The sequence below is a fragment of the Crinia signifera genome, chromosome 4 (genome assembly GCF_055691185.1).
Source record: "Crinia signifera chromosome 4, ASM5569118v1, whole genome shotgun sequence".
NCBI lineage: Eukaryota > Metazoa > Chordata > Amphibia > Anura > Myobatrachidae > Crinia > Crinia signifera.
The window spans coordinates 289,353,468-289,381,101 of record NC_139220.1 but is presented as its reverse complement, the minus strand read 5'-3'; the positions used below and the strand labels follow the sequence as shown (position 1 = coordinate 289,381,101).

Genomic DNA, 27,634 nt, shown 5'->3' with positions numbered 1-27,634 from the left:
ACTACAAAGTGGTCCTGGGGATACCAGATTGCGAGTTTATGTATGTGGACTTTTTTGATGTGTCGACCTTTTGACTGTCGACCTAATGACATACTGTATACCCACTGTCTATATACCCAGTAACACAGGAGAAGATAAAAAAATGTTAATTAACCCTCCGAGGGCCAAGACAATTCACTCCCACCTCCTGAAGTGCACGTTTATTCATCATAATGACCAGTAATGTATATCTCATATAGGAAATATTATCTTTTTTTACACAAGATTTTTTATTTAAATGTATATAACAAATGTGAGCGATGCTGGCATTTCTAGCGCATATTTTGCACATCGCAAAACAACTTTCAAGAAATGAAGAAACTGAGGCAAAGCCGTTCACTGCACATGTGAGACTGGGGAAAACGCTACGCCATCTATCTGCAAGCACACTGCGATTAGATACAATGCCGCTACAGCAAAAGTCTCCTTTTCATTTGGGCACACCTTATAGATGCTGTGTGGGTGCACAAAGAGGCCTAGCAATAAACCTGTGTAACTAAAATGACCAGGGTACGAATTCACAAAACTTTTTTAGACTCTTTTCACTAATGTAGGATGTCGCAGTGTGCTGCAGAGTTGGGCATACACCTGTTTACAGAACATATATTGCATGGTTTTGCGCTGTGCATTCTCTGGAACTAAACATATTGTACACGTCCAGGCGATGGAGCATTGTGCACATCCCCACCTGCAACTGAAGAGCTTTAAATGGGCAGTAATGATTTGCACTGACTGAAAGCTGAGTGATACCTAACTGTAGGGCAGCCATAAGGTGGGGGGGACTGCAGGGACTGCAGGGACTCCAGTCCCGGGCCCAGACAGAAAGGGGGCCCAGGACTGGGGTTTATAAAGTATAATTTGTCACAAAGTTCACAGTTCCCTTGATGCAGTGGTGTAAGTTCGTCACACGTGCCCGGAGGCAAGATAAATGTTGGTGCCACCCCTGCCACACCCCCCCCCCCCCCCAACACAGTATATACACACACACAATAAAAACACACACACCTCTGTACAAAGGCGGATTCAGAACAAAACAACAGGGTGGACCATGCACTGACGGCGGGGTGAGCCGGCTTTCTCCTGCCCAGATAACAGCTTCTGTAGTTCTGTCCCAGCGCTACAGAGACTGCTAGCGTGGTTGGGCTTATGCGTCTCCATGGAAATTCCTGTGAGAGTCGCCTCTCTGGGCTATAATTAGGTACATATGCCTTTATGACCAACCGGAAGCCCAGTGCAGGGAGCTGCATCTCTTTCTAACAAAGTTTATATTATGTATATTTGTGTCTGTGAAAATTGTTCCTTTTATAGGCTCTGAAAATAAGGGGATTTTTGTCCTTACATCGAAAATCCTTATTTCTGAATCCGTTGGTGGACACTGGGACAGTGGGAAGGGGCGGAGTCATGGCGACAGGCACCAAGTAGCTAAAGACTTTAGTAGTGCAGCCCAGGCCCCTCCTTCCCCACACTCCACCTTAGGTCAGTTTAGACTACCACAGGACTTAGGAGCACAGGAAAAGGAGAGAACATAGGAATAGAGAGAGAGAGAGAGCAATCTTGTATTATCGTGAGACAAGAGCTTTCCCTAACACCAACCCTTCAGCCGATCAGGGGCGTCTGGGCAGGCGCCCAGTGTCCACCAACAGATTCAGAAATAAGGATTTTCCAGGTAAGGACAAAAATCCCCTTATTTCCTTCATGCCGGTTGTTGGACAGTGGGACGTCCCACAGCTGTCCCCTCACGGGAGGGAAGGCTCCTGAGCTGCAGTAAGAACTCCACGGCCAAAAGCAGAGTCGACCTCGGTGAAAGTATCAAACCGGTTGTGGCGGATAAAGGTGTGCATTGAAGACCATGTGGCTGCGCGGCACAGCTGCTCTGCGGAGACTCCGGAAGCCGCAGCCCATGATGATCCTACCGAGCGAGTGGAATGGGCCGTGAGCCCAACTGGCGCCGGTCTGTTCGCCAGGAGGTACGCTTGCTGAACCGTAAGCCCCAACCATCTGGCTAGGTATTGCTTGGATGCGGACCAACTCCGCTTCTGATGATCGTAAAGAACGAACAAAGCCTCTGTTCTTCTAATGTCCCTGGTCCTATCCACATAGATGTGAAGGGCCCGAACCACATTTAGAGCCTGTCCTCCACTAGAATCCTGGAAGGAAGGAACTACGATCTCTTGGTTTACATGAAACCTGGATACCACCTTTGGCAGGTATCCCAACCTGGTACGGAGGACTGCCCGATCCTGGTGGAAAACCAAAAATGGTGGCTTACAAGATAGAGCTGTTAAATCAGAGACCCGCCTAGCTGATGCAATTGCTAGAAGGAAACACACCTACCATGAAAGCCAACGCAACTCAACTAACTCTAGAGGCTCAAACGGAGACACCTGTAGAGCCTTAAGAACTAGAGGTAGATCCCACGGAACTAAGGGACTACGAAAAGGAGGAGTTACGTGCATGACACCCTGGAGAAAGGTTCGAACCTCAGGTCTTGTCGCAATGCATCTCTGAAAGAGAACAGAGACTGCTGTGGACCGAATAGCATATCACCTACGAAAGGAAGGGCCTCCAAGGCCTTTTTGGACTCTGCATCCGCATTCCAAGTGCGGAGCCACAGGGCTCTTCTGGCTGCAACCGAAGACGCTGAGATCCTGGAAGATAATGTAGCCGTATCCAAGGCTGCCTCGCCCAAGTATGTGGAGGCTTCTCTGACCTGGTCTACTAAAGAAAGCAGCTCTGATCTGCGTGTGCCTAACGTGATGTTCTCCGTTAGAGTATCCGCCCATTTGCCTACTGCTCTAGCCACCCAGGCCGAGGCCAAGGTTGGCCTAGTAAGCATACCCGCATGAGAAAAATAGAATTGAAAACATGTTCCATCTTTCTATCAGTGGGGTCCTTTAGAGCCACCACTGTGGGGATAGGCAAGGTAGTAGCCTTTACCAGTCGGGCTATGTGGGAATCCACCTGAGGCGGGCGTTCCCACTTTGTGCGCCCCTCCGATGGAAAAGGATAAGGAGTAAACATACGCTTAGAAATCATAAACTTCTTATTAGGATAGGACCAGGCCTTTGCCAGGTCCCCCTCTAGCTGCGGAGAAGAAGGGAAAATAGCCGGATCCTTCTTCTTGCGCTTAAAGGAGGGTGCCTCCTCCGTAGGGGGCTGGTCTGGCTCCTGTATGCTAAGGCACGAGCGGACCGCCTTCACCAGCGCGTCTAACCTGGACTGGGTCATAACCTCGTCCTGGGATGTAGCTTCCTCGTCAGGGTCATCAGGGTCGTCTGTGTCAGCCGCTGAGGTATCCGTCCCTGTTCCCGTAGAGTCAGCTCTCTGGGTGCGGGTTCTGGGGTTCTTGCGCTTGCTAGCGGCACCCAGCAGGTTCTGAAGAGAAGAAGATACCTGAACAAGTCCCTGCACTGAGGAAGAAAGGCCCTGTACCCAAGCTGGCTCAGGCGCAGGTGCCAGCATCTGAGGCTGGGATTGCGTGAGCGGAGCCGGCTGTGCTGGTGGGGGAGTCGCCTGTGAAGGTTGACTCAGCACTGGTGGGGGCTGAGGGGATGTACGGAAAGTGGCTAGCTTTCCAGCAAGGTCCCTCATGGCGACCGTAAGGGCCTGTGCCAGTGCCGTCTTTCCCATTGGGCACGATGGGCAGTTGCCCGGGGGCCCTAGGACCTAGGGGCCCCCGGCCCAGCCCAATGGGAAAGATGGTAGCCGGGGTCCGGGAATCCGCTCACCCTCGCTGGGGGATCCGGGCAGGGGGATCAGGGCGGTGGCGGTAGCTAGAAGCCTGATTCGGCGAAGCTCTATTTGCCGGCGGGGCGGGAAGCGCTGTTGCATTTGAATAGACTGGCTGGACGCTGATTGGCTGAATTCAGAAAATCAGCATCCGGCCAGTCTTTGAAAAGGCAACAGCGCTTCCCACCCCGCCGGCAAATAGCGCTTCACCTCCTAGCTAGCAGTGAATTTAATTTCGGGGGTCCGTGTGCCGGGGTTCTGATCACCCTCACTGGGTGATCCGGCAGGGGGATCAGGGCATCGGTGGCGGTAGCTAGGAGCCCGAAGCGGCAAAGCGCTATTTGCCGGCAGGGGGGGCGAGAAGCGCTGCTGCATTTAAAATGACTGGCTGAATGCTGATTGGCTGAATTCAGCCAATCAGCGTCTGGCCAGTCTTTTAAAATGCAACAGCGCTTCCCGCCCCGCCAGTTAATAGCGCTTTGCCACTTCAGGGCAGGCTCCTAGCTACCGCCGCTGCCCTGATCCCGCTGCCCGGATCCCCCAGCGAAGATGATCGGATCCCCGGCCGCCGGAAGCTGACTGGCTGCCGCACGGAGCCAGAGAGGTGAGGGTTGGGGAGGTGACTGTAGGCTCCTGGGCAAACTAATTTGGGGGGGGGGGGGTCCAGTGAACTAGGTTGCCCAGGGGCCCTTCCTAATGTTAAGACGGCCCTGGCCTGTGCCCAACCCGGTTCCGAGGGAGGGGATGCCTGAGATGGGGCCGAATCCCCAGAGTCCCCACCATTACAGCGTGCACACACACCCCCATGGTCTGCAGAAGTAGAGGAAAAATTTTCCTTACACCTTACACACGTAAAGGCCCGCAAGTCCAAGGTGCAGTGTCAATAAGGTACAACCTGACCCGTCGTGGAGACTGGGGAAGGAAGGGTGCCACAGTGTCCCACAATCAGAGCTGTCTCTGCTGCGTCTGCTGCTGCCTGCTGCTGCTGCTGCACGGGAACACTGGCAGTCCCCGGAGGGAACTCACAGAGAGGCTCTCTGCCGGGGACCGGGTGGGGAGGAAGTGAGGGAACTACCCTCCCCTTCCTGGAACCGTGCCAGGGCTTAATACTAAAATGGCGGCCCTCACCGCTATCAACAAAAAACGCCCTGGTGGTCTAGTGGCCTCAGTTTCCCATGTAGGGACCGAGTGCCACTGCCAGGAGCCGTCCGGGAGCGCACCCACTCCCGGCGGCTATGTGCGCTTGAGCTCCCTCCCCCTCCGGCGTCTAGATCTGGACGCCCGTTGCGGTTTTTGCGGATTAGAGTCAAGCTCCCTACGGGAAGTGGCTCTATCCGGCGTCTCCCCCAGCCGCGACACCGCAGCGTGCTGTGGTGAGGAGGAGGGGGACAAGGGGATTGCGGCTTACCTGCTCCTAGGCGCACGTCCCTCTGTGCTGGGAACCTGAGTTGGCTGGTCAGCGGCAGTAAAAAAAAACGTGTTTTTAAAAACACTGTATCTGCAGCAGCTACAGAAAAATGTGCCTGTGCTCTAAGGCACCAAGAAAAAACTGACCTAAAGTGGAGTGTGGGGAAGGAGGGGTCTGGGCTGCACCACTAAAGTGTTTAGCTACTTGGTGCCCGTCGCCATGGCTCTGCCCCTTCACACTGTCCCAGTGTCCACCAACCGGCATGAAGGAAATATGGGGCAGATGTATGAACGGTCGTTATGGGGGAGAAGGGGTATTAGCGCACGTTATGTGCGCTGATACCGCTTCTCCCCCATGTATGAAGCAGCCAGCGTGCGGTACAGGACAGAGGCGCTATGCGCCCCTGTCCATATCAGCGCTGCTATCAAAATGATAGCAGGCCGAATGTATGAACGGTCAGCATCGCTGACCGTTCCGCACGAAGCCGGGTTTGGCTTCGCCAGCATCAGGCTGGCGAAGCCCTATCTAAACAGCAGGGACAGCGCTGTCCCTGCTGTTGGGTCTGGGCTGCGCTGGGGATCTCGCGTGAACAGCGAGATCCCGCGCATGCCCAGTGCGGCCGGCCGGGGGACAGGAGATAGCGCATCAGTATTAACTGATGCGCTATCTCCAGAAAGGGAAATCGCTGAAGGGGGGAGTTAACGCTCCCCCGCTTCGGCAGACAAGATGTTAATACATCTTGTCGATGTCCCTTCCTGCTTCGCCTCGCTATTGAGGCGAAGCAGGAAGTATCATAGCGGCGCGATAAGCGCTGCTATGATACATCTGCCCCTATATGTGATATGCAATTTCCTATACTGATGCGTGTTCCTCTATTAAGCTCAGTGTGTCAGGGGAAGTACAGTTTATCATGCAAGATTTCCACTGTTATCAGCTGTACAACAACAGGGAAGTGGTTACTGAATTATATTTCTTGTTACATACATGCTTCCCTATGTAAAGCGCTGCGGAATGTGTGTGCGCTATATAAGAAACTGTTAATAAATAAATATACCTACAAGTGTGGCACCCCAGACTTTTTCATAGAGTCCCAGCAGCGGGACCTTAGGGGTTAACACCCCGTGCAGTGCAGGGCGCTAAGGAGCGTCCCCAGGCTGACTGACAGCTCTGGGGGATGTATAGGGAGAGAGAGTAAGTGAGGAGAAGGAAATGCCTGGAGGAGGAGGGACGGAGACACAGCAGGGTGGGGAGGAAGAACTGTGAGCTGCAGTGAGGGAGCCTGAGCGGCGGCGCGGTCATGACCGCGTGACCCCTGCCGACCCCGAGACACGCTGAGAGCAGAGACGCGGCGCATGATGCGCGCGACCTCCGCCGACCCTGAGGCACCCGCCGCAGAGACGAGGCGCGTGACCCCCGCCGACCCCGAGATGCACGTGGGGAAGAACAGAGAGCGGCAGCAGAGACCGGAGTGCGGAGCCCAGCAGCGCAGAAGTGGCTGGCTGAGTGCGGCAACGCTGCAATAGCAGCGCCCACACTAGCAGCCCTCCTGCAGAAGAGTACCCAGCGCCAGAGTCCAGAGACCGGGGGACCCGATCGCGACGGGCAGGAGCCTGCACCTTGCTGCTGACACCAGGTACCCCGTGTGCTGGTTGCCCCAGGCCTGCCTCTAAGTGCCCACTCCCTGCCACCAACGGGTACCCCCTTGCTCAAAGTACCCAGAACGCCTCTAGCCCCTCACTGGCCAGCGGACTATATTCACTATATGCCACCCAACAGGGTGAGGACAGCCCCCACCTATGCCTTAGTTACCAAAGGGGCACCCCACAGGATGAGGACGGTGTCACCTGTTACTTGTAGCACCAAGGAGCCCCACATGAGTCCCACTACTTAGGGGAATCAGCCCTCCCTTCAGTGTACCTTTATTTGAAGGCTGTTTAAGGGTTGCAGAGACGTTGCTGTAACCGTACATATATAATGGAGAACCCTGCCATCTTGTGGCCGAAATTCATATTGCCTGGAGCCAATTGATCTCCCTGTTTAAAGGGATAAAACTCATCCTTCGACAGCATCCTAGAGTGTACACCTAGGAGGGCCTCATTCAGGACCGTGTTAATTGGATACGTTTAAGGTCACATTGTGTGTCTCATATTGCGTGTACTTTGTTTGCATTACATGTCATGTATGTCGTTATCCCATCTATTAGGGGGCTAGACCCACATAAGGTTTGTAGCATTGTCGAGTGAAGGCACCCGCTTCCCCGAGCCTGAGTCATGGCCTACAGGAAGTGTGCCTGCACTCTCCAGTGACGCGGAAGTTCCGCAGAGTATTCGAATGAGAGATTTTGTCCAGTTGAATTAGTAACTTGCTAGGCGGGTGTAATGTCAATATTATAGGGCTAAGCTGATTAGGCCGATTATAACTTTGAGGTACGGTGATGATTGTTTACTCTTTTATTTCCTCTAAATAAAACATAAGTAGTTGTACCTATTGGGCGCCTTGCTTGAGTCCCTAGGGTGGTGTGTTCTCTAAGGCCGACATGGCGAAGAATCGGCGTGGAACCAAGAGTATCCAGCGACTCAAGGTGATTATCTACCCCCACCCGCGGCGTATCACACAAGCAGGGCCAGATGACCAGATGGGCCGATTTCTTTTTGCAAGGTGGAGGCTCCACCTCCCAATCGGCACACAGAGAGCCGGACTTGTGGCGGCTCTCTCTGTGCTGCTGAGGTCGAATAGAGAGGGGGCATCACACACTGCTATTCCCATCTCTCCTGGAAGCTGAGAGCAGGAGCGCAGGCACAAATGCCAGGGCCAATTCGGCGACTCTGTCCATCGCTGCCTACAAGCCACCACCAAAACTGAAGCTTTGATTGCAGAATAAGAAACAAAATAGTGTCAATAGGCACAGTCATTGTCGGACCACCACCAGGTTTAACATGCACTTACTGATGCAGATGTATTCAGAGTTAGCCATAAGCCGACACAGCAGCGATCATTTTTAGTGACTGAAGTGGAAGGCATCTGCCCATAAGAAACACCCACCAAAACAGTTGCAGAGAACGTTTCAATGCATCGGGACTGCAGCACAAATGCGAATAACTCCCAGGTTGGCATTTTATTGCTTGATTGCCAGAAGACGGGGCTCAACAGAGCTATTCAATTGTTGCTCCATATTTTCGAGATCACCTGTTAATGCTGACATTTCAGTTCACACAATTCCCCCCCCGGTGGTGGCAAGCTAAATAAATGAAAAGTGACCCATTACTTTGGCCAGATCTGGCTGCTTTACACAGCCAGATCTACTGTCAGTAGCAGTGGTATGGCATACCAGCGGCTGTGTTAAATCTCCCTGTTATTATGTGGTTCACCACTAGGGGTCACCAGGTCATTCTGGACTGTAGTTCCTGTTTCTGCCAGAGGGGCTGCTGTAGAACTCATTTAGGATCAGGTGCCTGGTGAGTGGGACCTAATAATGTTACCTGGGACACCTGTGCGCTGGCCTTTTAAAGCTGCCTGAGGCCAACACTCATTGCTGGTTATTAATCCCATTCTGGAGGAAGTGTTTGGAGTTCCCGTTTGTCACTAGCCTGCCATGTTCTATGTTTGGATCCTGCACCTGCTTTAGTCCTTGCCTCACTACCAACCAGCACAGCTCCAGTTTGTATACACTCCTGTTTTCTGTATGTCCTGGACTTTCCAGTTATTTGCATTTACCCAAGTTTGAAGGGGATTAGGTCATTGGGTCACCAGCAAGTTGTCAGACATGCATTTAGGTCTAGGAACTCCAGAATCTAGGGGTGCTGACGAGTCTGAGTATCACTAAATTAAGAATGACTCTAAGGGCAGTATTCAATGAGAATTTTCTCCTTGCATGGCGAGAGGTTTTTTCTCTCGCCATGCACTCGCCGTGTTTTACGGAGATTCTCCATGTTTTGGAGATTCTCAGTCCGCTGCAGAGAGCCGTGGGACGGTGGCAGGCAGGGAGATTGAAGTCTCAGAACGTATGTGGAGGGGAGGATGGCTGTTATGTGTTATGTGTTTCATTAAATATATATTCATGTGCTATAAGCACATGAATAAAAATAGCATGCCCCTCCACAGAATAAAATTCCTGATTTTTTTTACACCAAAATTAAAAAAAAAACTTTTATTTTAAAAGTTCACATTCCACTTCTCCATGAAAAGATGGAGAATTGCTACATGGAGCGACACGGCGAAAATCACTTAGAAAGAAGGCGAAAATATCACATTGAATAGGGTGGTTCACTTTTTGAGACCAAAATTCTCTGTCCAACACGAAAAAAGCATAAAACATGCATAAAACACTCATTGAATACTGCCCTAAGAGAGGCATCCATGTTGGACTTTAATCAAACATCAGGGGCGAAATGTAATAGAGTGCGATTTTTTAGACATGTGCGATTTTTGGTCAAAAACGGCCGAAATCGCACATTTTCCGAAAATCGCACATTTAATAGGTTGAAAATCGCGGTAAAAAATCGCACTTTTTACCGCGAAATCGCACTTTTAGAAGTGCGATTTTTAGTCACATTTCAATTCGCATCCAGATGTTTTCCCATTATAAAGTATACAACTCGCAAATGTAATAGGGTGCGATTTTTGGTCAATGTTACCAAAAATCGCAAAAAAAATAGACCAGGTTCTGACAGGCGAATTTGACAGAACCATGCACAGATCATTGAGATCTGTGCATGGTTCTGTTAATAAAAATGTGTAAAAGTGTTTTTATAAAAAAAAAAAACGGCGTGGGGTCCCCCCTCCTAAGCATAACCAGCCCCGGGCTCATTGAGCCGGACCTGGTTCCAAAAATACGGGGGGACAAAAAGCATAGGGGTCCCCCGTATTTCTGAAACCAGCCCCGGACTCTTGGACCGGTCCTGGTTCCAAAAATACGGGGGACAAAAAATCTGGGGGTCCCCCGTATTTTGAAACCAGCACCGGGCTCCAACAGCCCGCGGTGTCATGCCACAGCCGGGGGACACTTTTTATACAAGGTCCTCCGGCCAAAACATGAGCACCGTGGCTGGTCAGCCTTGGACGGGGTACCTGGAGGAGTGGGGACCCCCCCAATAAAGGGGTCCCCCCCCCCCAGGCTTCACCCGTCCAGGGCTGAAGCCCGGGGCTGTCACCGGCGTCCGTGGCCAGTGGACGCCGGCCTGATAGGGTTAAATCCATCATACATATCATTACATTGCTTTTTACCGGCGAACTACAAGTGCCAGCAGACCTCCCCCGCATGCTGGGACTTGGAGAACCACAAGTCCCAGCATGCAGGGCATTAATGGGCCCGCTGGGACTTGTAGTCCACCTGTAAAAAGAATGTTTATAAAAAACACACACACAGAGAAGTACAAGTTTATTACACACACACACCTCAATTTTACACCAGCGTTACTTACCATTCCTGGATCCAGCGCTGGTCTGGCTGCTTTACAGCCGGCTCCCCCCGCACTGACAGGCAGCGGGGAGAACCGCTTTCTCCGTTGCCTGTCACCGGCTTTCTCCGTAGCTTCTGTAGCTCTGTCCCAGTGCTACAGAGGCTGAGAGCGTGATTGGCTGAGCTACAGTATGCGTCTCCATGGAGACGCATAGCTCAGTCCTGATTGGCTGAGCTATGCGTCTCCATGGAGACGCATACTGTAGCTCAGCCAATCACGCTCTCAGCCTCTGTAGCACTGGGACAGAGCTACAGAAGCTACGGAGAAAGCCGGTGACAGGCAACGGAGAAAGCGGTTCTCCCCGCTGCCTGTCAGTGCGGGGGGAGCCGGCTGTAAAGCAGCCAGACCAGCGCTGGATCCAGGAATGGTAAGTAACGCTGGTGTAAAATTGAGGTGTGTGTGTGTAATAAACTTGTACTTCTCTGTGTGTGTGTTTTTTATAAACATTCTTTTTACAGGTGGACTACAAGTCCCAGCGGGCCCATTAATGCCCTGCATGCTGGGACTTGTGGTTCTCCAAGTCCCAGCATGCGGGGGAGGTCTGCTGGCACTTGTAGTTCGCCGGTAAAAAGCAATGTAATGATATGTATGATGGATTTAACCCTATCAGGCCGGCGTCCACTGGCCACGGACGCCGGTGACAGCCCCGGGCTTCAGCCCTGGACGGGTGAAGCCTGGGGGGGGGGGACCCCTTTATTGGGGGGGTCCCCACTCCTCCAGGTACCCCGTCCAAGGCTGACCAGCCACGGTGCTCATGTTTTGGCCGGGGGACCTTGTATAAAAAGTGTCCCCCGGCTGTGGCATGACACCGCGGGCTGTTGGAGCCCGGTGCTGGTTTCAAAATACGGGGGACCCCCAGATTTTTTGTCCCCCGTATTTTTGGAACCAGGACCGGTCCAAGAGTCCGGGGCTGGTTTCAGAAATACGGGGGACCCCTATGCTTTTTGTCCCCCCGTATTTTTGGAACCAGGTCCGGCTCAATGAGCCCGGGGCTGGTTATGCTTAGGAGGGGGGACCCCACGCCATTTTTTTTTTTACTTTTTTTTTTTAGCACAAAATCGCATTTATGAAAATGCGCACATTTTCATGACTGAAAATGCGCACATTTTCATGACTAAAAATCGCGGCAAATCGCGGCAAATCGCATTTTTTGCCGCTAATTCGCATCTCATTACATATGCGAATTCGCGGCAAAAAACGCGATTTTTAAAGGTGCGATTTGGTGCGATTTTTTTTTAGTCTAAAAAAACGCACCCTATTACATTTCGCCCCAGGTTTGAACTTCTAAGATGCCATCTCCACACTTTCACCTGAGGTTCTGGAAAGTCGGCAATAGTTTGTGGGTGGTACTGAGTGTTCAAAAAGTCAAGCAACCTTATGGGGAAAGTGGAAGCGGCTGCCGTTCTGTGCTTCCCACAGATGGACATGGCTACTCATGTTCTTGAACATCCTTTGCAATGTTTTCTGTGAAATTGCATCCACAACACAGTTCTGACTGATCGCTTGCAATTTTGGAATGCTGTGAATTGTGTAGGCAGCATCCTTTAGGTACACCCACAAGAAAAAGTCAAGTGGTGTTAAAGCAGATATTGTGCAGGCCACAACCCCCGTCAGATTAGTCATTCTGGAAAACACTCTTCCAAGTAAACCATCGTGTTTCTATCTCCATGGGCTGGGACATTGTGCCCGAAATTTGTAGCCCTGCCAATTATTGGAAGACCCCATATGCAGGGACGGATTTAGGGATGACGGCGCCCCTAGGCACAACAATAATGCCGCCCCCCACCCCCTGTCTAAGTATATTATTATTATTGATTACTTATAAGCCCTCATTTGATAATAGCCAATATAACGGATTTATAAAAAAAAAGCCAATAACTGTGACATGTTTTTTTATTATGAATATATATTTACTAAGTAGTACAGTTTACAGGGGCAGTATCTGCATGTCCTATCCATTTACACTCTATTTGAGATGGAATTTAGTACAGTACAGTGGATATTTTGCAGTTATTGGTACATTTTGGGCTGACAGTACCATCACAGGCATCCAAGTGCCGCCCCCAAACTTGTGCCTCACGTGCCTAATGGGAAATTCGGCTCTGCCCATATGGACACTGTGCGCATGTGCGAGATCCTCCCATGGGCTTTGAATATTCGCTGGGCTTTGAATATTTGCAGCCTGGCAATCAAGTCTGAATCAGGCCCATTGTCCTGTTGAAATCCTGTGTTCTGCAATCTCTCTGCAGGCATGGTGTTCACAAATCCTTGCACCATCTTTCTGTATCAGTCACTGTCCACTGTGTCTTGGAAGAATATTGGGAAGAAGCGACTACGTGACATGGCAAACCCGACACCAAGTTTCTGGGAGTGGAAATGTGACTCATGCAGCTTATATGGGTTTTCTGTGGCCCATACAGAACCTTACGTATCCTACAAGATGGAAAAAACGCCTCATCAGACTAGTACCAGTCACCCAGTTCCTCCCATTGGATATGGATCATTAGGTCTACGGCAGTTAGGTCGACAAGCATTGGGTTGACACCATTACGTCGACATGCAGCAAGGTCAACACAGTGTCAACCTTTTAACTGTCGACCTTATGACCTCTTGACCTAGACCCATGTCGACCTAATGACCTGTCGACCTAGACCCATGTTGACCTTTCAGCATGTTGACCTAATGGTGTCGACCTAATGCTTGTTGACCATCATGCTGTAGACCAGTGGTAGCCAACCCTAGCCCTCGAGAGCTACCAACAGTGCACATTTTACAGACAACCTAGCTGCTGCACAGCTGCACTCATTAATCACTGACACATTTTAAAAGATACACAGATGGAGCTAATTAGCTCACTTGTGATTCTGTGAGGAGACCTGCAAAACATGCACTGTTGGTAGCTCTCGAGGACTAGGGTTGGCTACCCCAGCTGTAGACCAAATGACCGTATCCCATTATCAATACCTGCTACATTTCCCAAAGTGTATAGTTACTAATGCTATCTAGAAATATCTTGCAACAAGCATTTAAGCACATATACACCCATATATGCCACTAGCCACTCCCTTTGGGTGGAGCATGATATGCCCCCTTAATGGGGCGCTGTGCAAAATTCTACTGCCAACTCTAATCTCCCTGAAACTACGGTTTAGATCAGTGGTTCCCAACCCTGGTCCTCAAGTACCCCCAACAGTGCACGTTTTCCAGGTCTCTACACAGAATCACAAGTGAAATAATTAACTCCACCTATGGATATTTTAAAATGTGCCTGAATAATGAGTACACCTGCTGAGTGACCTGGAAAATGTGTACTGTTGGGGGTACTTGAGGACCAGGGTTGGGAACCACTGGTTTAGATTATAACACCAATTCTTACAAAATTCTTTATTAATTCGACCAATGTTCAATTGATTCTCGATACGGAATCCTCTAGGGATCAGTTTTTCTTTGTGGTATTGTGATAAAGTTAGGCCATGAAGGTGTACTGTAACTATACCAGTCTTTTTTGCATTTTTAACATATCATTACAGTATATACCTCAGGTGCGCTATCCGTATCAAAGCACAGTAAATGGGAAGTCTGCGGCGGGGTCCCTGTGGCGGATGGGAACTAGTAGTGCTACTAGTTCCTATCCTATATATATATCTTGTAGGAAAAACAGCACTCACAATATTCCTTAGAAAAGAACTGCTGGGGTGTCCAATAACTCAGACCGCATTCCATATTGGTCACAAATATCCAACAGACAGAGAGTGCACTAACCAGACTTAATTTTGAATAAAACGTCTTCAAGTCTTTATTTGATCCATTAAAATTCAAGGCAAGGTCGACGTTTCGGGTCTACACATGACCCTTTTTCAAGACAACAGCCAAGGCCTGGATCCCTGGAGCACAGAGTATATATATATATATATATATATATATATATATATATATATATATATATATATATATATATATATATATATATACACTTCCCCTTGATGCAGAGCAGAGGTGGAGTAGTGCGGCCAGTGCTGCAGACACGTGTCATACCAGGCATTCCAGGTGTTCCAGAAAAGGAAGGGGGGCCCTGCCTATTTTTTCCAGCCTGGGCCCCACAATTTCTGATGGCAGCCCTGCACCTGTGGCAAGGGGCTTGTTCAACAAGCAATACCTACTGCAGTATTAAGGACATTAAGGATAGTTATGTAACATAAATATAGATTTATGAATGCATTGCTGGAGAAATTTGTATGTCCACATATTTCTGTTTTATCAATATATTAGTCTGGTTCCGGGTGATAGATCGACTGCGTCTAGATAGACAGTTAATAGGTCGACATGAAAACAGGTCGACACATGAAAAGGTTGACCTGAGTTTTTTTTTTAAATCACATTTTTTTTTTACATTTCATACCATCCACGTGTACTACAATTGAGAACGGTAAAGTGTGCCGAGCTAAATGGGGCACCCGGACCGAAGCACGGTGAGCAAAAGTGAGCATGCGTTACGGTTATTGGGGATTCATATTGACATGTGCCAACATTGGCACAGAAAATGCGCTAAAAAAACTGGTCAATATTGTCACGTGTCGACTTTTTCCATTTCGACCTTTTGACCACGTAAACATATTGCATGTCGATTTTTTAACCATGTCAACCTTCTGGTATTGACCTATTGTTAGGTGTCTGCAGCTGTACCTGAGCAGCAGAAAGCTGGAATTTTAGGTGTAAGGAATCCAGTATTGCGGACTGCAGAGACGCCTGGAGGCCTGGTTTATCCGGAAGACCAGTGTCCCTTATATGAGGAAAAGATCTCTCTACAGGCTCTTTTATCTCCAAAATCTGGTAAACCTCCATCCTAAATTGAGACCCACCGACGTGGTCTTTTTATCTGATTTTTTAATGTATTTGGAGAAATATTTTTCCCTTATTTCAATGTTTTGAATTAATTTGTTATCTTTGCAATATTACACTATTTCTCTAATTCTCATTGTTTTACATGTCTCCATCTTATCTATATTATTAATGTAGAGCCTCTGATGAGGTGAAGAAACGTGAGAGAAGGAGAGTAAACTTTTTATACCTAAATTCACTTATAGTGGGTGTAATTGGATAAGGTGATTGTCTACCCATTAGTCACGGTGTATGCTGGGAGGGTGTCAGCGCACAAAGTCACTTATCACTATCATCCCATTGACCTATTGACTGTCTATCTAATATTTCACACCCATATTAATCTTCTCATAACATACACATTTAATGCAAAATATCTCCGTAATAACAGGAGCTAGAAAACAATGAATAAATAGGTTGATAGATGAACACTAGTTCCACTTGTATTGTTGGCACCACTCAATAGACAAATAACAAACTGACCTCCTACTCTAGCTGCAGCATTCAAATCATCTGTTTACTTTACAATTAGGTTTTCTAGTGCACAGAAATAAAAAGAACAAAAATAATAATGATAAAAGGTTTGCTTTAAACAATAAAATGACAGTTATTGGGCTAAAAATAAAATAAACTTTCCAGCTAGTTGGACTTACATCAGTGGCATAACTAGGGCTCTGCAGCCCTAGCGGTGGTGGGAGGGGAGCAGGTGCCACCAGGGCGCAGGGTCACTGCGCTCTCACAGAGGCTGCCAGAGGCCAGGAGTCCTGTGTGAGCTCTGCAGTAGCAGCCAATAAGGATATGCAGACTTCTCTGTCTCTGGCTGTTTGTGTAAAGACCCTCAGTGACCCGCCCCCATAAACCGGCCAGGGGGGGGGGGGGGCGGGGGGATAACTGAGCGCCCTCACACAGATAACCAGAGAACTCTCACTTCCACCCTGACCGCTGTCCTTCCTCCGTGGCAGCCGTTCCCCCTTCCTCACTGTGGGCCTTATTCTGGTCGGTGCGGATATATCAGCGTGCGTTCGGCCCGCCGATGTTTTGTGTCTGCGCATGTGCAGAGGCGTCTCTGCGCATGTGCGAGCGGGGCGTACGGCCAAATCCCGCATGTTATGTGAACACTCCGAACAGGGGGTGGAGAGGGGCGTGAAGGGCTATTTGGGCTCATTACCATATGCATATGCCCCGCGTTTCATGGGCGTTCCCATGCAAACACTGGGCGTACGTATGGTAATGCGGCCGTGACGCACGTGTAGGGGGCGGACATATGACATCGCCGGATGTCAGCTGCCCGCCCAGATCCCTGCTTTTGCACGGAGAAATGTCCGTGTGGTCTGAGGTTGCGGGAGCTGGTGGAGCACTCGGTCCTGCAGCCGATGGTCTGCGACCATCGAATAATGGGGGAGGTTCCCTTAGATGGAGGAGGCGTATTCCGTGTAAAATACACGTGCGGTCCGTTCGGCCAGCTTCTTACCGCGTACGGACGGAGTTGGCGATCCGTATGGAATGTGGGGTTTCGCACGCACGGTCCTGGCCGCATAATCGGATCCGGCCGCACCGACCAGAATAAGGCCCTGCGTCTTGTAGAGAGCAGGATGCTCTACTCCCGGGCCCTGGCAAATTAAAGCAGCGCAGGTACTGGTTATTCTGTACCTGCACTGTCAGTGTGTACCTGGCTGCGCTGTCAGTGTGTTTGGGGGGGAGGCACCAGCATTTTTTTGTGAAGGGGGGTGCTACATTTCTAGTTACGCTGCTGACTTACATCAATATTTCAAGTGTAAAATTCTACTTTGTTTAACTGTGAGCATACGTATGTACATACGTACATACATACATATATGAAAGAATGTAGAACACCCAGTGCATAGATGCAGGAAAGGAATGTTTTACTATAGAGGAAGTAGGTTAAGCTGTTACCATATATGGTCCAATAACTGTATCTGCCAATTTGTATAATGGACGCCCCACATTTGTAGATGACCAAACCCAGCTTCTTAGAATACATTTTGGCTAGTCTCAGAAGTTTATCCCACTCAGTTTTATGGTTATGGTCATAGGCGTGCGCAGCACATTTTATTAGGGGGTGCACTGTCAAAGCGGTGTGCCTAGCACCACCTATTGGGCATGTCTAACACCACCATTGGGTCTGTCTAACACCGCCAATCAGGCGTGTACTCTATACAATATAAAACGACTCTCAGCCACACCATTATATCCTGCCTATTTCAGTTTTAATCTTCTAATTACTCTGTGTAACAGTACATGCAAATAAAGTTAAACTCATATCTGGGTGACACAGATATGTAGTGATATGACAATGGTGTAATACAATTAATAATGCAAAACACACATAATTGATTGATAGGCCCTTGTTTAAAAGGAATACAGGTCTAAAAAGCAAAAGTCTTTGGTAAAAGGTATTGCTGGTATTAATAGCAGCAAAAAGTGTGGGGGTGGGGGCACAGCATTAGGGGGTGCCTGTGCACCCTTAACACTCAATGTGCGCACGCCTATGGTTATGGTATAGAAGATGGGCGATGTCTAGATCAACAATTGATCAATAATTGCTGACCGCAACCTAGTTAGATGCCTTAAAAAACAGCAGCTCTAGATCAACAGTAACAGAAAATTGACACAAGCAAAAGGGCGACAGGAATGTAGTTGACATTGAAAAGGTCTCGACACACGGTTTTTCACAGTTTTTCGACATAGGTCGACATGGACACAGTATACAGTAGTGTACAGCGTCTCCTCGCGTGGCTTGCTGTGCTCACCAAGGTCGGTGATTAGAACACTAGCTGGAAAATAATATCTCATGACAACAAATACTGTGCACATGTGCAATGGAATGACATGAGATTTAACGAGACAGGTCTATTATATTATTAATTGTGTGGATATCAAATTTATTATGAAATATGCATATAGTTTTGTTTTTGTTATTAGCATATGAAAATCCTTGTGGTACTGTATGTCATTACATCACAGTGTGTAATCTACACAGTAATACTTCCTATAGTCACCAGCAAGAACTACTGATCATGATGCCATCGTGTAAGTTATTTCCAATGGATTTCCTTAGTAGGAGAACTCTCTGTGCTCACTGAAGGCTTAGTAATGGAATATATATTTGCCTAGGAAAAAAACAGAATAGAATAATTACTTGGAGATTCTTCTAAATGTGATAGAAGGAGGGTAGGCTGAGAAGCTGACACTCACTGATTTAGAGGCTGTTTGCAGGCTGCCAGCTGATGCCTGTTTGCTGCCTGTGTGAAGTCTGTGGAAATGTTTGACATACTCGGTCCTCACCTGCAAATAAGTAATGTCACAATTAAGCAGGCAGCACTCGCTCCTCACCTGCAAATAAGTAATGTCACAATTAAGCAGGCAACACTTTGTGGCTGATGTTGGGGGAAAAGCGTACTGCACATGTACCAGAACTGAGTACACACACGTACGTACATTGCAGAGATTTATGTATTTCCATTGCATTTGCGCATAAGACAGAAGAGGCAGAATTGGACCAAAAGGAGTTTTTATAATGGCAAAATTCAATATAAGGGCAAAACTGCCAGCTATGCATATATGGGACTGGTCCCCCTTACCCGGCTCTTGAGTACTGTGCCGGAAGCCGCCAGAGGTCCCTAATCACGAGCCATCATGGTACCGGCCCCAGATGCCATTTGTGCAAGTGATGACCCTCCCAGGTGGTTTTACCCAAGGTTTAGCGCAGCCGTAGTCTCTTTTCAGATAGACCTGTGGCTTTAAAAAGTTGTCTGAGAACAATGAAACGCGTCAGACCAGGCTAAGCCTCTTTTGTTTTACTCTGAATTCAATCTTATTCTCCAGCTCTCCACGTATTGTCTCCATTTTTTGGTTTCCACTTTACAATCCTAAAACTGGACTTACAACTTGGGATACCACCACCTGCTAATTGTTGGAGCCTCTCCAGACTAAGGCCCTTATTCTGATCGGTGCGGCCGGAGCCGAATATGCGGCCAGGACCGTGCGTGCGAAACCCCGCCTTCCATACGGATCGCCAACTTCGTCCGTATGCGGTAAGAAGCCGGCCGAACGGACCGCACGTGTATTTTTCACGGAATACGCCTCCTCCATCTAAGGGAACCTCCCCCATCATTCGATGGTCACTGGTGGAGCACCGAATGCTCCACCAGCTCCCGCAACCTCAGACCACACGGACATGTTTCCGTGCAAAAGCAGGGATCTGGGCGGGCAGCTGACATCCGGCGATGTCATATGTCCGCCCCCTACACGTGCGTCACGACTGCATTACCATACGTACGCCCAGCGTTTGCATGGGAACGCCCATGAAACGCGGGGCGTATGCATATGGTAATGAGCCCAAATAGCCCTTCACGCCCCTCTCCACCCCCTGTTCGGAGTGTTCACAGATCATGCGGGATTTGGCCGTACGCCCCGCTCGCACATGCGCAGAGACGCCTCTGCACATGCGCAGACACAAAACATCGGCGGGCCGAACGCACGCGGATATATCCGCACCGATCAGAATAAGGGCCTAAGAGACCACAAACAATCTGTCTCTTATAAGTGGACACAGCACACAAGGCATCCTGTCAGGTATATGGACACCCATCACGCCAGTACAAAGGAAGACCACAATTAACAAGCAGAGGAGAGCATAACTAGGAACAAGTGTGAATAGTATCATAACAATATTCCTTTTTCCTATAATATACATCAAAGTTTATATTTTTTTATCTATTTTTATTATATGTCTATATGTAATTTTATTATATTTTTATATTCATACGTTAGTCATAAATAAATTGTTTCATGTGATACCCAATTGATCTTTTTACTGTTACTGTATAGTACTCTGAGCGCTCCACCACCACCCTTTTCTCCAGACCTGTGGCTGGACCCTGCCAAGGAGAGGATGAGGTTCTGGATCTTGTTCCTGAAGGTGAGAGGTAGGGATGGCCATGGACCATCAATGATTTGAAATAATTGATGTTTTATGGGCGATGTCAAATACTTTTGCCATTGATGGGGGGGAACCAGATGGTTTCCCTTCATCGATGGCACTGCAAAACCGATGTTTTGCTTTTGATTTTTTCAAAGTGCTGGGACATCTTGTACAGTTCTAGAAAATACAGCTTTCATCTACCAGTAATTAACAAGATATCCTAGTTGAGTCCCCAGGTCTCCCTGTCTATCCTGGATTGGATTATTTTAATGTATCCTAGTGGCCTTCTCCCATCTCCATGCAGGAAATGCACAATGAAGTCTGTCTGCTTTCTACAGATATGTTCTAATGAGTTTTGTTATCTGAATTTGAGGATATTGCTTATACAATAAAATGGTAGTCTACAGTATGGTACATACCCTCCAACATTTCCAACAAAAGAAGGTACAGGGGTGTGGCCATAGATAGAGGGGCGTGGTCATGGGTAAAGGGGGCGTGGTCTTGACCATTTTACTTTTGACTACATGTGCCAATTTCTTTAAGAGGCCCATTTTAATATAAATACTGCTGGCAGTCCCTACCTTATCAGTTGTGCGGGGTCTGGCCATAAAATCGGCGACTGTCCCCGCTGTTGGGTTCTCCATGCTGCGGCACATCCAGGCTGCGGTGACGCCACGCCGCCGCAGAGGTGGCGACTTGTGCTATAGCGGCCAGGACTTGTGGTCTCTGGACAGCCGTGACATCCTCCAACCACAGTCTCTCCCTGAGCAGGGGGAGGCAAGCCTGTCACATCCCTCCACCGTGCACCCTGGGAGATGTAGTCCTGGCCGGCTGCTCCTCCATGCTCCCTGGGGAGCAGTCGGCAGTGTAATGAACTACATCTCCCAGAGTCCCTCAGTCAGCCAGAGCTGATGTTAAATAAACCGTACATTCGGTACAGTTTATTTTAGCCGGTACAGACCGTTAAAAAACAGTACTGTACCGACTAAACCGGTACAGTTGGAGGGTATGATGTACTTGTATTCAAGGGCATAGCGTGCATGGATCAGATTGAGTTTATGCTCTGTGCACAAGTCAGGGACAATTAGTAGGGATTTTCCTCTCAGTAATAGATTATTCCCAGGCAGACCGGAGAATAAATGATGGGATCTCAAATGGGTGCTCCCATTCACAACACATACAGTAGCTGCGCACTTTTAGCCTTACTGTTTCGACATGGATTTTTACCTGGTGATTGAGCAGACAATGCGCAAGGAAGATGAAGGGACCCTGGAGACTGCTGCATATAGTGAAAATATAAGATACAACCAGGGAAGCTGGTCCAAACTGGAAGAAGCCGATGCTCCAGGTACAGCCAAGAATGAATACCTGAGCCAGAGCTTTGAATGTCAATAGCCTGGATGAGAGGGCAGACAATTAGGGATTTTGTGACATAAGTACATAGCTGCTGTATATTATATACTCTTCTATTCCATGCTTTTGGTGTTCATTTGAGCATATACAGTAAAGAGAAAGTATGTCCGTGTGTGATGCACCTGTTTGAACTTACACGAATAAAATGTAACTTTTATTACTGATTTATTTAAGAAAGCGAAATATAAAAACACACATACAACAAATACACACTGTGTTAAAAAACGGTGGCTCTCTGATCCTATAAACGGTACTAATTATGAATACAAATACAGAAATAAGGGGCCGCAATATCTTTACAATGTAGTATAATATATCAGTGTAATATCACTGTATGTTTGGCCACGTTCCCTATATGGAGGCGTACTGTATAATTATACTCAATCAAATGGAATATGTTGATTGACAGATAGTACTGGAAGTCTCAATAGAAAATGAATGAAGTCTGCCTGGACTGCTGTGTATCACAAACTGTAATCCTAACAAGTGTCGACAATGAAGTCGTCACTTTAGGAATGTCGACTCTCAAACAAATATGTAGAGGCTGGTGATTGTAACAGTGCGCTAAATAAATATGCGCCTGTCACCAATAAGCCTAGTTTGGGTTGCCAAACCAAGGTGTGGACTGTCAATACTAATTTGCAGTTTGCTCGGAACACCTTAAGAAATAACTGATAATTTCCAACAGCCTGACGGTTCTTGCTCAATCTCTCAATTACCCACGGAAATGGGAATATAGTGGAGATAAGTAATATAGTGGTGTAGTGACCACTCATGGGAATGAACCGAATTATATCCCTGCGAAGTATGGTTAAATCTGGAGGTCAGCTGTTGGTGGATACAGTGTGTGTGATATCGACACTATGTGTCAGCAGTAGTTAACAGGCAGACATATAATTATGGCGTTTTTTATCCTGAGCCCCGTTAGAGTAATGTGATTTATGCACAGTTGATTTTATTGGCATCAAGACAAATAATATATACACCATATATTGAGCTCCAGCGGCAGGTAATGTGATGTGCCGTGATTGGCAAGGTCTCTGTCCGGGCTGGCTCACATATAAATAAACATATCTCCAATGCTATGCAAGGGGGGGTATTTCAAATGCTCTCGTATTGGCAATTAGAGTTATCGATGGTATAATGCCCCGCACACCAATGATAGATGTCAGAGGGGTGAGATAATACTTTTACTGTGATACCCCCAGCGTGAGCTGCTGTCTAAGACTCGAGGGATTCACTGCCGCTGCACAGTGACAGACGTGAGGCTGTCCTCACTCTGGCCCTTATTCTGATCGGTGCGGAAATTCCCGCATGCGGACGGACCGCCGATGTTGATCGTCTGCGCATGTGCAGAGGTCACTCTGCGCATGTGCAGGCGATTTCGCCGCACGGATTCTTTATACGCCGCACAGGGGGCGTAGAGGGGAGTGAGGGGCTACTTAGCCTCATTACCCTATGCATACGCCCCCCGTTTCATGGGCGTTCCCATGCAAACGCGGGGCGTATGCATGGTAATGAGGCCGTGACGCGTGGGTACGGGGCGGGCATCTGACATCGCCGGATGTCAGCTGCCCGCCCCTATACATGATTTCACACGGACAAGTGTCCGTGTGGTCTTGTGTTGCGGGACCTGGTGGAGCGTGCGGCCCTGCATTCGATGTTCGGCGACCATCGAATGCAGGGGCTGCTCCCACCATGGAGGAGGCGTATCCCCGTACAATTTCATGCGGATCGCCACATATCCGCATACGGACGGCAGGTGGCGATCCGTATGGAAGGCGGGGATTCGCCTGCACGGTTGCGGCCGCATATTCTGATCGGGCCGCACCGATCAGAATAAGGGCCTCTATCTGCCTGTGCACCTCTAGTAGGGATTTCTGTATTAGAAGGTACATAAATCAAAATACATCCTAGTCAAAGTATAGGTCAGAGAGCGACACCACTAGCCGGCGCACGCTTCGCAAACAGCTTTTTCAAGGCCAAAGACTTTGGCTAAGACTCACACTCCTCCGCTTATTATCCATTAGGAGGACAGGAGAAAATCACAACTAACTTTCTTATTTTCAATTTCTTCTATCCCTGAGTATACTTATATATGATTTAATGGGGGAAATTTACTAAGATGTGAATTCTACTTCACATGTGATGTTGCTATGGGAATCTACTTCTTATTTATTTAGCACCTCTAGAAGATAGTAAAAGGATCTGTTTGGTTGCCAATAGCAACATCACATGTGAAGTAGAATTCACATCTTAGTAAATTTCCCCCAATATGTCTAGACTATCTACATACAACCAGATGTAATAGGAATAATTAACAGTAAAAAATTGGATTTATTGAAAGATTTAAAAAAAATAATCGCATCAACGCCTAAGATCTTTGGATTGTTCATTTTAGAAAGCTTTAACCCATGATCGATAAAGGTTTCTAATACATAGTAATTCATCACTGTATTAATATAGTATGCAGGATTTATGTCATTGAAATAAAATAAAATAAAAATGAGTTTAACAAAAAATAACTTTTCCCACCTTACTTTCAAGCGTTGTTCTAAAAATCCAAACTAAAGTTGAAAAACTAAATGAAAGTTTCACAACATCTCTGACTGCACAAACTGAATATACACAACCAATAAAAATGTGCGCAGTTATGACAATGTAAATATCCTGCACCACATTATTCCATTGTGTTTCATACTTACTGAGTGTTCTTCAGTCTGGACACATTTGTGTTGAGAGATGTGAGCTTCATTCGCAGGAGTAATACAGTGACGACTAAGAGAATGGTGTTAACCTAATTGTGAAAATTGTAACAATTAAAAACTAGGAAAAAGATGTTACAGAATGATTGGCTAATGCAGCACAGAGGCCTAGCGAAAGTGAGAAAAACACAATTCTCAGCATACTGTAATTTTGTTAAGGTCAGTCCCATTGTAAGGAATCAAGGACAATAGCTACATATGGGGCCATTCTCTGTGCGTCCGCCATCCATTACCAAGAATGGCGGATGGCGTTCAGCGTGCTGGGAGCCACTCTGATGAGAGCGGCTCCATCTGTAATGGGATTTTGTATATAACAAGCAGTACAGCTACCCAGGGCACAAGGCTATTGGACACAGAAGCGTGGATGCAGGATGCTGACCCAGGGTGCTAAGTAGTGCCAGATTAAGGTGGAGCACAATGGTTTAGTGCCCCCAGTTTTAAGGGGCCCACTGGCTGGAGTTGCTCTGCCCCCCTGAGGTTCTGCAGCATATCATATTTATGATGCCGACAGGCGGAGGCCCAGGATTACATGAATCTGCCCATCTGCCCAAGAGAAGGGAAGAGAGAGGTGCTGGACAGCGCACAGCCACCGGCCTGCCCTCCCTGAGAGGCAGGATTCTTCTCTTGTGCTGCGGCATGTGGCCCTCCCTCCTTTCCTACAGAATGCGGCACCTCTCTCTCCCCTAGTCTCAGGGTTTCAGGCAGCAGGGGAGTCACGCAGCCATCAAGGGGTGGGAGGAGGGGCTCTATGGGATATTGGGGGGCACCTGTTTTGGGAGCCCTGGGACCCCCAACGGCTTTTTCCCTGGTGCTGATTTACAATGCTGCTGCACTGTCAAAGCATAAACTATTGCCAGGTGTACTGTGGCCTGTGGGTGTAAAAACAGTCAACCTGTAAATGCTGTTAGATGTGTACTTTGTAATGCCTCAGTTAGTGATGGCCAACAGCTGCTGGGCACTATGATTGAGCAGCTCTCCACAGAGGCACAACCTCTTACAAGTGCCTCCTGTGAACATGTGGTGGCACTGCTTCTGTGCCTTTCCTTCTTGGCCAGTCGGCATCATATATATCAAACATCACTGCTGAATGGTATGAGAACGTGCTGGTTTTTAAAAAGGTAAATTGGAGAAGGCCGGGAGTGGGTTGTCTCTTAAGGTGATACAGGAGACTACAAAGAGGATGATGGAGTACCAAGGTTTGGAAAGACAGGAGGCTGTAGTGACAGGGACAGAATAATGGAAATATAGGAGACTGAAGTGACAGAGGGTAGAAGGCTGGAAAGACATGGGGTAGTTTGAAACAAATGAAGGTGGAGTGATATTGGGCAAGAAACTAGAGTGATGGGGAATAGGAGGCTGAAAAACAGGAGGCTGGAGTGACAGTGAGCAGGAGGCTGGAGTGACAAGGGTAGGAGGTTTAGAAAGAGGAGACTGGATTTATGGGACAGGAGGTGGCAAAGGGAGCAAAAGGCTAGCTGATCCTCTGCTACTGTATATGATGATGACATTGGTAAATTTCCTACACAAACAGGCAATGTTCTACTACTACATGAATAGTGAATACTGACTGAACAGGGAGGATCAATTACTTCAGAGGTTCCCCATTACTGGCAAACCATCCATACAGATATGGAGTATTTTTATTTAGTACACACAAAAAGAGAATTTAAGGGGGCAAAAGGAGACTTTTCACCCTGGGCTCTACTTGATCTAGAACCGTCACTGTATTTAAACCAATAGATGTGCCCATCAACTGTATGACATTTGAAATGTAAGCAAAGAACTAGTGTCTGACATTATGTACTTACAGTGATGAACACGCTAACTGGACCAAGGAAACTCCAGGTGAGACCGGGTCTGAGCCAGCAACTAAAGAGGAGAGAGAAGAGATACACAGTCACCCGTTACTGTAATCTGCAGATATATCTGCAGGTGGTGGTTGTTCATACACACTGACCACCCACTATGGCCACCTGCAGCCGCAGCATGGCCCTCATTAATGAGGTCCTCCCATACCTGAACAGAACAGACAAGCGACAGGAGCGTAAGCAATGCACGAGAGAATGAATGGTTAGTAATGTTGAGTGTACTTCTGAGCGTTATGTTTTACTTTCTCGTCAAAGTGTGTATGTGGCTTTAGTTTGTGCAAAAGGGGGTTCAAGAGAAATAAATAATGATATCGTTCACAGAGTGTATTGTGCAATGTGCAGCAAGATTCAAGCAGGGTACACAGCAGAAAGTTTGCTCGTTAATGATATCTAACAATATCGTCAGAGCACCAGGCCGAAAGATCTAGTATATACACTCTGAATGATATGTACAATGTATGCAATCATTGATGCCTGTTCAGACAACAGTAGTTATCATTAACGAGCACACATCTTTAACGTTATTGAGTGTACACTGAACGATATGAACAAAATATTGTTTCCGGTATCATTATCATTCATATTGTTAACAATATATTGTCTAGAGATATATTCTAGAGCTATATTTTTTTTCATAATATGTTACTGTTCCATGCAAACAACACAAATAGAATACTGAAACAAGCTTACTACTTCTCTGTTCCATAGCCACGTGGTTGTACTGCTGCAGAGATCCCAACAATGACAGCCGGAACCCCAAAGCCAAAAAGACACATCACTGGAAAGTTTGAGCTTCGAGAAGTCATATAATTCAAAGCTTGCAGGTTACGGACAGTCATGAAGAGCAGGATACTCTCAAAAAACATCCAACAGAATGCAGAGAGGAACAGGAAGTGGAGCCCACCAGCAATGACTGAGCAGAGCACCTGGAGGTCATTGAAGGAGACAGATGAGAAGTAGATAACAGTAGGATTGTACTGAAATTCTTGTCGATCATTCTTAACCCACATGTAAATGCGTCAGTTGGTTCCAAAGATATAGCTGGTTGTTTAAAGCAGAGAAACCTGCTGTAGGGGGAATTTATAAAATGCCATCCAATCAGATCCTACCTTCTATGTTACATGCTGTGA

General features: G+C 47.7%; 1 protein-coding gene and 1 long non-coding RNA gene across 3 annotated transcripts in view; one reads left to right on the top strand and one right to left on the bottom strand.

Annotated features, from left to right (window-relative positions):
• Window positions 1-17,851: 17,851 nt before the first annotated feature.
• Window positions 17,852-27,634, bottom strand: part of LOC146075594 (adhesion G protein-coupled receptor E3-like) — a 74,872-nt gene continuing 65,089 nt past the window's right edge. Inside the window, exons 12-17 of one of the 2 annotated variants that reach the window (XM_083184978.1) lie at window positions 27,195-27,430; window positions 26,445-26,505; window positions 24,577-24,668; window positions 21,686-21,854; window positions 18,730-18,819; window positions 17,852-18,644 (exon numbers count right to left, since the gene is read on the bottom strand). In XM_083184978.1, coding sequence (XP_083041104.1) covers window positions 18,570-18,644; window positions 18,730-18,819; window positions 21,686-21,854; window positions 24,577-24,668; window positions 26,445-26,505; window positions 27,195-27,430 — 723 coding nt within the window. In that variant the 3' untranslated portion in view covers window positions 17,852-18,569. Of the gene's footprint in view, window positions 18,645-18,728; window positions 18,820-21,685; window positions 21,855-24,576; window positions 24,669-26,444; window positions 26,506-27,194; window positions 27,431-27,634 lie in introns of those variants that run through there. The other variant, XM_083184979.1, reaches the window with a different exon arrangement.
• Window positions 20,373-27,452, top strand: LOC146075596 (uncharacterized). The gene is made up of 3 exons (XR_014473598.1): window positions 20,373-20,455; window positions 26,447-26,481; window positions 27,213-27,452. It is a non-coding gene; the product is annotated as an uncharacterized LOC146075596 (long non-coding RNA).